General features: G+C 43.7%; 1 protein-coding gene across 6 annotated transcripts in view; it reads right to left on the reverse strand.

The window, feature by feature from the left end:
• ehbp1 (EH domain binding protein 1) overlaps positions 1-12,822 on the reverse strand; it is a 118,822-nt gene that overhangs the window by 70,195 nt on the left and 35,805 nt on the right. For 4 of the 6 annotated variants that reach the window (XM_081722280.1, XM_027017819.3, XM_027017815.3 and 1 more), the window contains exons 8-11: positions 10,755-10,847; positions 9,712-9,837; positions 7,636-7,903; positions 5,811-6,030 (exon numbers count right to left, since the gene is read on the reverse strand). In XM_081722280.1, the coding sequence (XP_081578406.1) occupies positions 5,811-6,030; positions 7,636-7,903; positions 9,712-9,837; positions 10,755-10,847 (707 nt within the window). The remainder of the gene's footprint in view (positions 1-5,810; positions 6,031-7,635; positions 7,904-9,711; positions 9,838-10,754; positions 10,848-12,822) is intronic. The other 2 variants (XM_027017818.3, XM_081722281.1) reach the window with 1 other exon arrangement.

A 12,822-nucleotide genomic window follows, 5' to 3' on the forward strand; every position in this document is an offset into this window, starting at 1 on the left:
GTTTAAACGTGGGGCGTGGGGGTGTAAAGAATGTGAGTGTGTGCGCTGCTGGCTGAAAGGGCAGTTATTGATGAGTGGGCTGGTTACTAGGTGGGGGTGGTGGCTAGACATGGAGTGAGGTTTGCCCCGGTTTGGGGTGGTTTAGGGCCACACACCTGCAGGAGAGGATCAGTGGAGATTAATCTAGAGTTACACACACACACACACACACACACACACACACACACACACACACACACTTTCTTCATATCCAACATGCGCACACATACACAAACACCAAAACATGCAGGATCAGGAGATTTCACTACTTATCTGCTGACATAAACATGAGCTTTACACTCTAACCACCCTCTCTCCTTGTCTCCATCTCTCTCCATTGCCCTTCTGTCGCAGAGCAATTCCTGGTGGATGAGACTAAGGGCTTACTAAAGGGAGATTACTGAGTGCTTTGTAACGTGTGTGGCAGACAACATGGGTATTGGAACGTTTTTCAAGTGCTTAACTCATGAACACCCCCCACCACACACACGTGCACATGCCCATGCGCACACTTTGAAGGTGAAGATAAATCAGAGCAGTATTAATGCAACCATTACAGAACACACACGCAGACACAAATCCACAGCCACACCCACAAAGACCTTGTAATTTTGTTTACTGTGATGAAGACTGGGTCAGAACTTTATTGGTGATAGGCCTCATTAGTGGATCTGCAATAGACTCTCGGTGGTGGCCAGATGGAGGTGGGTCTAGTTAGTACAAGCCAACCTAAGGCATCTGGAAAAGAACTCCACCCAACAAACCAACCAGTGCCCGATATGAACCTACCACGTTCTGATACACACCAACCAGGCCTGATACCAACCAACAAATGAACAACTAACCTCTGAGCCACAATCTCTGCTAATACTACGAAGTGACTTCATAGCTTTATATGACCAGTGACATTTTAAATATTCTCAAGTGCGCAAACACACACACACTCACACACACACATACCCTAGTGCACAAACAGGCCAATCCATGCATGTACATACAGACATCTTTTATAGGTGATGTTGGGTCCACTCCCAGTGCTCTCTGACCACGTGAAAGGGCCCTCGTGGACACTCTCACACCCACGCCCGCTTCCCCCAATGCTCCCCAGCAAACGATTCAAACTTTTTGTTTAAATCTCATCAAACGTAGAGATACCAGAGATAAGAACTCAAAAGACTCTCCTTGAGGGGGGAGGGGGAGAGGGAGACCCTTCAGGACCTCCAGTCTAAGTCTTATAAGCATCTCAGGTTCTCTGCAAAATCAGCATGCTGTCCAAGACAGAAGACTCAAGTGTGTATAGGGGGTGTTGAGCAGGCCAGGCTCTCCTCTAGAGGATTATTCTGATAGGGTTTCACAGATTATGGGCCGGTTTTGGGGTCTTACTGCCTCTCCGTCAGTGAGTCTCTGTGGCCCTGGAGCTCATGGGCCCTGCCAGGGACAGAATGCCTCTGTCTGGCCCCCGTAACAGAGCCAAGAGTTGGGTAGGACGAGCTCACATCCCCACCCCCACTGGCTGGGGGACAACCACAGGCCATCTGACTGTGACAGAGAAGATGAAGAGAGGAATCAGATCTTGAAGGAAACGGTATAACCTCATGAGTCCCAAACAACACTGATGTGTTTGATTTGCATTTTCTGCTACTTATCCTAACAATCTGTAACCAGTAGCCCTTAAAAGTATGGAAACTTAGTATGACTTATTATGTAGTAATAAACGGCAATTGTTTTATCAGAAAATTACAGATGATAACATGGTGCACTACCCATGTACCCATGCCTGCTACGATTGTCTAATACACTTCCAACATCAACATTGTCGAACAAAATATTTGATGTTATGGCTAGCCTGTACAGGTACAGATACAGAAGGTGCAATATCAAGGTCATGGGCTCAATTCCCAGGGAGTACAAACACAAGCCCCCCCTCACCAACTGGCACATCAGCGTGAATACCTCCATGAAATTGCAAAACAGAGTGAACACCCCGTGTAACTAGCACACTACAGTGAACTTGGTGTTCTATAGTGTAAACAAAACACACATGAGATTTTAATTTATGAGCACATGTGCAACAAAAGATTTTGACTTGAGTAGTCTACAGTTTTTACAGAGTATTCATTAAGCAGAATACAAACGTGTTCAGCAGTGCACGGAACTGGAAAAATCAGACGATGCTATTTTGGCAGGGCACGATGAGAAAATCAGCCTACTCAGCCCATTCCACAATGCACATATCAAGTAACATATCTAAATACCTGCTAAATAACAGCTTATGTGCAAAATCACAAACCAAACAGGTGTAGCTCACCTTTTTAGAAAAGTATGAACTTTCTTAGCATGTTTTATGTGATGCGCATTATGTGTATGCTATTCTAACTGAGGTTTTGCCTTTTGTTTTAACTAAATCCTTTTAAAAAGGTTTTAGTTTCTCTGCAAACTCCCTGGCAGGCTAGCTAGCCTCTTAAGGCTGCATCTTCTTTGCTCACGTTTGTTGTTGGCACCTAAATGTTAGTTTGCCTGTACAACACACCTTGCTAGCTGAGAATGTCAGCTAGCTAAACAAGGGCAACATGACAGTCTTAATGTTGAGCAGGCTCTGAGAGGTGCTATGGGAGTCTTATTTTTAAAAAAAACAAAACAAAACAAAAAAAAAACAGTTTACGACACAGTTTAAGAAACCTTATGTAGAAGGACACAAATGTAAACTGTAAACTGTAAATAGTTTTTAGATAAGTGAATGAATCATCATTATGCTCTCTGACTGATTGGAGTAGTAAAGGAAATAATAATTCTAAAAATTCTTTGTACTCATATTTTTATTTGTGCTCCTGTTTACTTCAAATCAGGAGCACAAGTCCTCCTTGGGGTTAAAAACAAACACACATGCAGAGTGAAAACCCCCTGTAATGAAGGCTGAGGGCAGCAACCATACTCGGGTCTCAAACCCGGGTCCTACAAGTGTCAAACGCGTGCCCCGACCAACGGACCAAAGACCAAGCTCTAAGGCACAACAGCCAGAGCACCAGCACACCAGCGTGAACACCCCCCCCCACCCCCAATCTGTGCCACAACTGTGTTTACAGTAGGCTAGCTCTAATATTACCACACATTCCCTGGAAAAGTAGCCTCATTTTTACAGATATACAATATCATTTATTCAACCATTTGAAGGATTTACACACACACACACACACACACACACACGCACACCCACACACACACACACACATTGCTTCTGTTATATCCCCCCAAAACGACAGTATCAAGTCGCTCGCTGCTGAAACACTCTGGGTGTCAAAAACCAGTAGCCTTCACAAGACCCTAATTAACAAAGACTGCTGCCTTCTGCGAACTCAATTAAATAATGTTAATTCAGTTTAATTTCAATTACATTCAGTGAGTAAGGATGAGAGAAAAAAGTGCGAGAGAGAAAAGAGAGAAACAAAGAATTGTAATCATAGAGTTCAACGTCTCTGTTTCTCTCCCTCTCACACTCTTGCTGTGTCCTCTCCAGTCCTGAACGAGGTAATTTAATTTAGGCCTGATTAGTTTTAATGACTCTAGAAACAACACTTCCTTTTTTTAAATACAGAAGTAGCCGGAAGGCGGCGAGGTTGTGGCACGTTCTATACCATCAACTGAGAGAACGAGATCAACAGAGAGTGGAGGAAGAGAGTGAAAGAGAGAGAAAAGTGTATGCAAGAGTGAAACTGTGACAAGTTCTTCAAATCCTCAAGCTTTTCTTAGTCCCCACTCAGACAGAATTTTTATTTGGCGGGGGGAGGCGGCTTTGAGAGATCGTATGCAGATCTAGCGGCGTGCACTGTAACGATGAAGCCCTTTCCTTTAGATTAACACCCAAAACATACTGGAAGTTAGGAAGCATGAACAGCCACAAATCCTCCCATCAGAACGGGGGGAGTGAGACAGACACAGACAGAAAAACAGACACAGCGACATAGACAGGCACAGTCAGTCAAACAGACACAGAAAGAGAGAAAGCAAGTGTGCAGGAGGGGTGAAATCGATTCACCGGCAAAGAGAAGGAAGAGAAGATGGAACATGCGCGTCAGAGAGACAGAGGCAGAGGAGACAGCACTCTGGTGAATCAGAGCGTCCCTCCACCTCCCTTTCTCTGTCTTTCAGTGCCTGAGAAAGGCACATCTTCCCCTCCTTTGTTCATTTACATTAATCCCCACAGCTGGCCTGCACAGATACACAGCTCCTCTGCCCTCCCAGAGCTACACATGCACAAGAGCACAAACAAACCGATGCCAGCAAACGAATATCAAGCACAGTTATTCAGAGCTGCAGAACACCCGCCGCCCCCAGCCCCAAACAAAACAAGCAAAAACCCTGAGAAACAAAACATAAATAATAACAGCTATTTTATGTGAGGGCGAGGTATACCCTTTCTCTGAGGTAAAGTAAGCGAGAAGCGCATGCGCGTGCACACGCATGCATCCGCGTGCACACGCATGCATCCGCATAAGTGCACACACATACACAGTCCTTACAAAAGTACAACGCAGAACCCAATCTGAGAGGTCAATCTGGTTTGCATGCGTGTGAAATCAGGATAAGTACAAGAGCCTGACTGTTAATCTGTAACAGGTGTGAGTTGTAGACAGGACCAGAACCAGGTCAACATGGCACCGTACAGGAAAGAAAAGTATTCTCTGGGTCACTCCAACCTGTGCTGCACCTTCAACGGTTCCTTTTCATTAGTTTGGAAATTGATATCGTTCTTAATTTACGTGGAAGGTCTCTGGGAGCGTGTGCTCACACGTATGCATGCCTGCAGGCGTATGCTTATGTACTTGTACTTCTGTGCGTGCGCGTCTTTGTGCGAGTATTCGTGAAATTCCTTCCAGCTGCTGCCACACAACCGACAGACATGCAGTGTTTTTAGGCTCTGCAATATCATCCTTTCATACACAGTCAGTCTTACAGAATGCGCACGCGTGCGGGTGTGTGTACACTGCACTGCTCCGAATGTGTGTTAATCCTGTTTGACTTAAGTCATGCTAAGGTCATTCACACTTTACACAAATACAGAGAAATGGCCTTAGAGCCTGAGAATACGCACAAACACACCCATAATCCACACAACAGGGAGAGGAGTCACCAACGGAGTGCGAGCGCCCGCGTGTACACTTACAAAATTCCTTTGTGTGAGCATTTTATAATGAATTATTCTTTTTATTTCTAAATCTACGGGAGAGGAGAGAAAGAGAGTAGAGGGGAGGAGAAGATGAAAAGAGGAGAGAGGAGGAGAGACGAGAAGAGCAATGAGAGAGATCTTAGAAGGGAAGCGATGAAAAAAGAACGGTGGAGAAAGATGGATGAGAGACGGAGAAATCCACACAGACTTAAAAATGGCACAAAATGGAGAAATAGTGCAGGAAGAAAGAGGAGACGCGTTGAGTGACGCTAGATCCCGTGTGCAAGTCAGGATGCACTCTGTCTGAAGGTCCAGCACACGTTTAGGAACATGGGCATTTCCCCTGCCTGCCGATGCAGGGCTGCTCTGACCTGATTTTGCCTCTCACATACCCTGAGGTGGAGGAAACGAGGCTCAACCCGTCCAGTACAGGTGGGGGAGAGCTAAGAACTCAGCTAGCCAGTGGAGTTAGGCACATCTATTACTAAAGGATAGTGGTGTTTCGTAGGATTTAGACAGATTTTTTTTTCCCCCTCCTCAATGAAAGACTCAACAAATATCATTTTTATTTAAGAACGCTGAAAGGGTTTGATGTCAGGGCCCTTACCTTAGGTGAGGAAGAGGCCAGCTCTCTCACTGCCAGAGCGGGTGCAGGCGTGGGACCGGCCGGCGCTTTCTCGGCGACAGCTGGTCTTTGGGTGCTGGGGGCTATGAGGCTGGCTGGGGTAACTGAGGTGGTAGCAGGGGGAAGAGGTGCACGGCGTTTGGGATTCCTGGATGTGGAGAGGGCTGGACTGCCAGGCTTGGGCTCGTAGAATGGGTTCGACCTTAGAGAGGAGAGAAGCAGAGATGCAACAATCAGTGAAACATAACGTAAGAATAAAGAAGTTTCTCTGGGGGCAAAGTTATTATCACCAGAAGAAGCACAGTCATGATTATCAAATATGTGCAAGTCACACTGCCTGATTCTGTAATTGTAAAATGCATATAAATATCTCAGTTTGAGCACAACTCATTCACACATGCACACAGACAGAATTGTGAACGAATATACTATTATCTATGACAAAACAAATGACCATAAAAAGCAGAACTGACAGGTGGAATTAATCCATTTTCATCTGCAATTGGCGAAATGTTAAAAAGCTCAATAAACATAACTCCTCTCTCACAGCTGTCTTAATTAGTGACACATCACTTCAGACAATAGGAAATCCACTCTATGTCTCACCATAGAATGAGTGTGTGTTTCAGTGTGTGTGGGAGTTTTAAGGCTTTCAGTTTAAGGTAAAGGCACATCAGGGTGCAAGCACGATGCAATAAAACGCTCTGCTGAGCTCCAGAGGAATCAGATGCTGCAGAGGTCACACCTTGTGAACTCTGACCTCTGACCCAAGCAATACGTTCACTGACAGGCAGACAAGCATGTTCCACTGGCATCAATACCCACCGCTGTGTAACGACCCATCACTCAGAACACACGCAAAGACGCGCGTGCGTGCGCGTAGGGGAGAAGTGGAAAGAGAACATACACCGCTATGTCTTATTGAATGTGTGTGAAACAAGTGTGAAAAGCCCAGTCAAAACACAGTGGTGGGAAGACAGGAGGTCCGGAGAATTAACCACCTCAATAGCCGCAACAACCCTGCACACACTCTGGCCAGAATGGATTTTAATGACAGACTGTCTGAGTTACAGCGATTTTAAAGAGGCAGAATAAGGGAAAGTGAAAAGGGGGTGGGGGGGAACTTGGTACTTAGTCAAAATTTTAGGTTTTTAAAATGATCATTTTTAAAGGCATTTTTGGAAGACAATTTTTTTTTATAACTCGTGAAAGGTTTTAAAAGCGTTTTATTGGTTGAATACTATATACACTGCACTCTGTGTATTTAGCAACATATTCTATTAGCGAAATGCGTAAAACTGTATTGAGAACACAATGAGCCTAACGTTTTTAGATACAAACTAGATGTCATTAGTTCATATTACTAGAGTCACCGTTTACCGCGGTTACTGTTTGGCAGTTTTGTTAGCTTGCTTGCTAACCTAACTAACCTAGTTAAAGCCAAAGCCAGCAGAGTCACTTAACCTATAGTCGTACACACTCATTTTCCAATAATACTGAATAAAATGCTGAAATCCCTAATAATTCTACCTTTCCCCCCAATCTAAGCATCAATGGCTTCATATGGTGTTTATGATTTGGTACTCAACATCTGCGAGTGGCATTAACTAACCGATGTAACCTAGCGTTAGTTAACCTCGGGTACGAGCCAGCATTAACGAACGTGGCAAATTAGCCCAATAATCCGCATCAAACGGCTCTCAACGGCTGTGTCACATAGGTGCCGGGTGTTTCAACAGCTTTAATCTCATGCCTCACTAACTCACACACAGTCTCTCACAGACTCCTCCATATTCCTGGGACTCACTCATCCAGCTCCTCCTCAGTCTTGCTGCTGTCTGCGTACAGGTATTTGCTCATGTCCACTGGTCGTACAGTCTTCTTCATGCTATCTCTAGGGGGCGACCTTTCTGTCTGGGCCTCAGGCTCTGGCTCCGGCTCGTCAAACGGGTTTTTGTACTCAGGCAGGTCCAGGTCCGTGTTCTGGTCAGGATCGATCTCATCGAACGGGTTGAATGCTTTTGAAGACTCATCATCCTTTAAAGTTGACTGTAGAAGGGGCTGAGCGGCCGCTTCTGCACACAGAACCCACAAGGTTAGAGTCGTCCTCAGACAGAATTCAGCTTCTCACTAATACAATACACTCTCTCTCTCTCTCTATATATATATATATATACATATGTGTGTGTGTGTGTGTGCGTGCGTGCATGTGTACACGCACAGGCACACGTGCTTTTATACCACAGTTGCACTCAAAATTATTTCATCTCCCACAGGACTGAAAGACTGAAATCCAAGTTTTTCTGAAGGCACACTATTTTTAAATGACCTGCATATCAGTTTCCTATTCAAGGTGAGCTATTCAAAGCGGCAGTAAAAATGTATGTTGTCATAAATGTTTTGAGTAAAATGATATATTCTTAATACAGCCAGATCATAATTATTCAACAATGATGAAAAGACTTCTAATTTGTGCTAAAACACAGTCTAATTTATGGGGAACTCCACGATAACAATTACCTTCAGCTGTGATGGGATACATAAATTCTACCCCTAAATAAGTTCAATCTCAACAGAAAACATCATAAAGAAAAGGGAGCTCTCCCGAAAGCTAAGAGGAGAAGTGATTTTATTACACCAGGTTGCAACAAGAGAAGTAAGGTCCTACACAGATGGTAGCAAACCTTTCTGGTCACGGATGAAAACGCTAAATTTCACCATCATTCACAGATTTGAAGAGGGGGAAAAAAAAGGAAAAATCTCTCTCCCAAAAGCCTGCAGGATGACCTGCTGAGGACAGGAGCAGAAGTATTGGTGAACACTAGATGAACACTTCACACGCATGGACCACATGCCCTCGCATCCTATCTCCCCAACACTACACCAAGCAGAAAAAAGTAGATTTGAAAATGCAGGGAGGAATTTTCACAGGCCTGTGGAGTGCTGACAGGTTTATGGCGTTTTGACACTAAATTGGAATTGTTTGGACCCATGGGTCAGCTGTGGTCTTGTCAAAGAAAGGCAAGAACCTCATACCCACAGTCAATCACAGACGTGCATCTGTCCTGCTTGGAATGTTTTGCTGCAGGACCTGGCAGTCTTGACCATGTGACTGGATACTTTGAAGTAGCAGTGATTCCAAGCATACATCCAAGGGGACCAAAGCAGGGTTCAGGGATCAGTCCTGGAATGTCCTTGAGTGGCCATCTCAGTCGCTCAGACTTAAATCCCATTCAAAATCTTTGGTGGGATTTAAAGAAAGCTGTGTTGGCAAGGAAACCAAAGAATGTTCATGAGCTTGGCACATCTGCATGTTGAATGTTGAAAGGGCCCTACAGATGTCAGATACTTGACTTTGGGGTTTGTAGAATGATTTTTTTTGTTTGAAGAATTAGTAGTAAACTCAGCTTCACATTCTTAAAATTGCTTGAACTTATAGCAAGAAACTTTCTTTGAGTATTTACTGAAGCCTGGATATATTTTCTTTATGTAACCAGACTGCTTTGCATTTTGAGAGGTTTGAATAAGCTTGAATGCAACTGTACCTACACCCCCACAAATCTGTGACTCTGAAAGGCATAATGACTTAATGCATTCAGATTCTGACTAATATATAATTGCACATTTATAATTACACAAATAGTGATGCGCGCACACACACACACACACAGTCACCCCCCCCCACGCTCCGCACACAGTCAGAAAACATAGTAAAAAACCTCCACAGCTCAAGACTCCAAGCACTCCTGTTATGTATAGACCATGTAAGTCTACACCAGGACTTGTCATGTAGGTAAATTCAGTCATTACATCCTCATGAGGTCAAACAGCCTCCACTGTTTCTGAGACACAGGGGAGTGGGAGGTCAAAGGTGAGAATTTACCTTCCTCATCAGGGTCACCGAAGGGGTTGAGGTCCACGGGGTCATCGGGCTCCTCAAATGGGTTAGAGCTGGAGGTGATGTGACCTGGGTCCGCCTCTTCCAACAGGTTCAGCTTATGGATGAACTCTGAGCCAGCCAAACGGAACCAGAACCCGATCATAGAACACGAGAGAGGAGGGAAGGGGAACCACATGTGCATACACACACACACACACACACACACACACACACACACACACACACACACAGACACACACACACAGACACACAGACACACACACACACACACACACACACACACAAACTCCAAAGTTACTATGTTTCTACATGTAATAAGGAAAAAACATGTAATGATATGATACTTTTCTGCAATACACACCAAACATATATTTAAAACAAAAATTGAAAAAAAAAGTTAAAACAACAAAATGCATTAAAAATGTGCATAGCAATGAAGCAATATGTAGCCATAGCAACAAAAAAATGTTAAAAAAATATAAAGGCATTTTGGAGTGAACCGTTCTGTGTGAACATCCACAGATTTCAGCAGGAAGACAATAGGAGTCATTGTGGATTCCCTTTGGCCCTGAACGGCACCAAAAGCTTTGCAGGTTCAATCCCCATTCCTCTCCTTTATGTCAACCCTGTGCAGATATGGAATAGGCCAGACTGAAAGGAGAGTGAATTTGACCGAGCTGGGCAGACCCAGTGCCTGGGGGGGGGGGGGGGGGGGGGGTGTCCTGGTGTTGCAGTATATGGAGTTGTGGAGACCTGGTTCACTACAAAACTGCAGGAAAGGAGACTGAAAATAAAACAGCAGGGCAAAATATGATTTGTGAAATGAAAGGCAATACAGACAAAATCACTTTACATGTATTTGAGTCACGCTACACGTCATAATGATATAGGTGGATGGAACGTACACATACACACACTTACACTTACAACACACATGGGGGAAGAGGAGCGCTAGAGAGAGCGCGCGAGCGAGACAGCGTGTGAGAACAGTGAATGAGTGAAAGGGTTAGTTAAAAGCTGGAGACCTGCAGAGGTACAGGCTGTTGTGAGCGTGTGATCTGCGCAGTCATCTGGATCTCCATCTACACTGCTGAGGGCATTTAACTGCCTGACTATCTCTGCAAACAGAGCAGTCAGGCCATACAACAAAGCAGATCAATAAAGGCACAAACACACATACACATATCATATATGCACAACACACAATCTCAGCATACGTGCAGAACATACACATACACACACACAGATATGTAGCATATGTGTGTAACACACCCTCCCACAAATCCAACCCCACATCCACACCAACAACACTTCCCGCATCAGGCTACAGATGTAGTCTCAGATACGGAAAGATGTGCAACTATAATAAATTGATGTATAATATATAAATGATTACATTTAACATGAATTAAATTAACCCTGTTTGCACAGAGGAAGGTGGGCAGCATCGCTATGGAGGGAGACTGAGAAAGACCCCTCACAGTGGAGATACCATGAATAAACAAATCAACCATTTCTATAGGCATCTCTCTTTCTCACACACACACACACACACACACACACATACGCGCGCACACACACCATGGAATATGGAGGATTAATGTCAAGGATACATGAGGACAGAGGGGGGGGATTATACCAAACAAGGCATCTCTCACACAAAGACGCGTGCACGCGCGCACACACACACACCCCTCAGAAATGGTAATAGTCATCAACCATAAACGTACATCAAAATTCTCGCACACCGTCGTTTCTTTTTCTCTTTTGACACAGACGCACACACCTTCGCAGTCAGTCTCTCTCTTGCTACACACAGACAGACAGACACATTCACTCACGTACACACACGGCTACAGTGTTTCTTAAAGGACAAAGAAACAAAAGGTGTCATAAGCAGTAATTTAGCGTTACAAGCAAAAACATGCATCTCAAACCCAACCAGGCCTGCAGTAATATGTTCAAACAAGCACAATAACAACCATAAAGTAACAGTCATACAGACACGGTTATACAGTTACAATTATAGGTCGACCGATATGTTTCTTGAGGGCTGATACCAATACTGATTATTAGGAATCAAAGACACTGATAATATTTCTATATTTGGGGAAAATATTCATTTACTATAAATTTAACATTTGTAGTATTACAAATTACAAGAATGCAACTCACAACTCTCATTAAATGACCACTTATTAAGTATTTTTAAAAATGCTTTGAGATTTAGACAGAGTAAGTTCTTAAAACAGTTTAACCTTTAAATAGATCAAATTAAACAACAAAAAGCTCTCTTAAAATAACAACAATGGCTTTGCAAATCACAACAATCCCCAAACTCTATAAACAGATCCTCAATACATAAATCTGCATACATTTGGTAAAACGAAAAATCCAGTAAAATGAGAAATAAATCTCTAGTATTCTCCTCTGTATTCCCAATTAAGTAACACCAACTTGTGGAGTATAAAGTGCTCACCACTGCAATTCTGGTGTAAAATGGGCTTCAGGCACACATATTCCAAACACTGAAGTATTAGTATGTGTCTATACACCGTGTTCACTCCCATGTGCAGAAACCTCACACTCGTAAAGAAACGTGATGTTTCAGGCAGGGTTCATACTGCACGCATGGGCCAGGTTTGTTTGGCTAGAGTGTAATTGTGTATCGGAACAAAAACGTATATGACAGTTATCATCTCAAGGTGTGTGTGCGTGAACAAACGTGAACAACAGGTGGTCTGCATTTCTAGCCGTCAAATAGCACTGTGCGTGGGACAGAAACCAGCTGCATTAGATATGCGCATACATTTAAAAAAAAACTGCTTAAAAAATGCTTTAATAGACAACGGAAAAAGTTTAAGAATGCTGGCTCTGCTTATCGGTGGAATTAGTGGTCGGCCCCTAGTAACACTCATACAGTATGTGACACGGTGACAAACAGTGAGCAGCAGCCATACAGTAACACACAGCAAGTCACATAGTAAGGAAGTCACAGTAGCAGGTAGACAGTAACAAACAATACCAGATAGTTTTGCAGTAACAAGAGTTCAAATGTAGAATCTGTCTTATATGCACCATTTAATGAAATTA

Source organism: Electrophorus electricus, chromosome 10 (assembly GCF_041902795.1).
Source record: "Electrophorus electricus isolate QZ-2024a chromosome 10, ASM4190279v1, whole genome shotgun sequence".
Taxonomy (NCBI): domain Eukaryota; kingdom Metazoa; phylum Chordata; class Actinopteri; order Gymnotiformes; family Gymnotidae; genus Electrophorus; species Electrophorus electricus.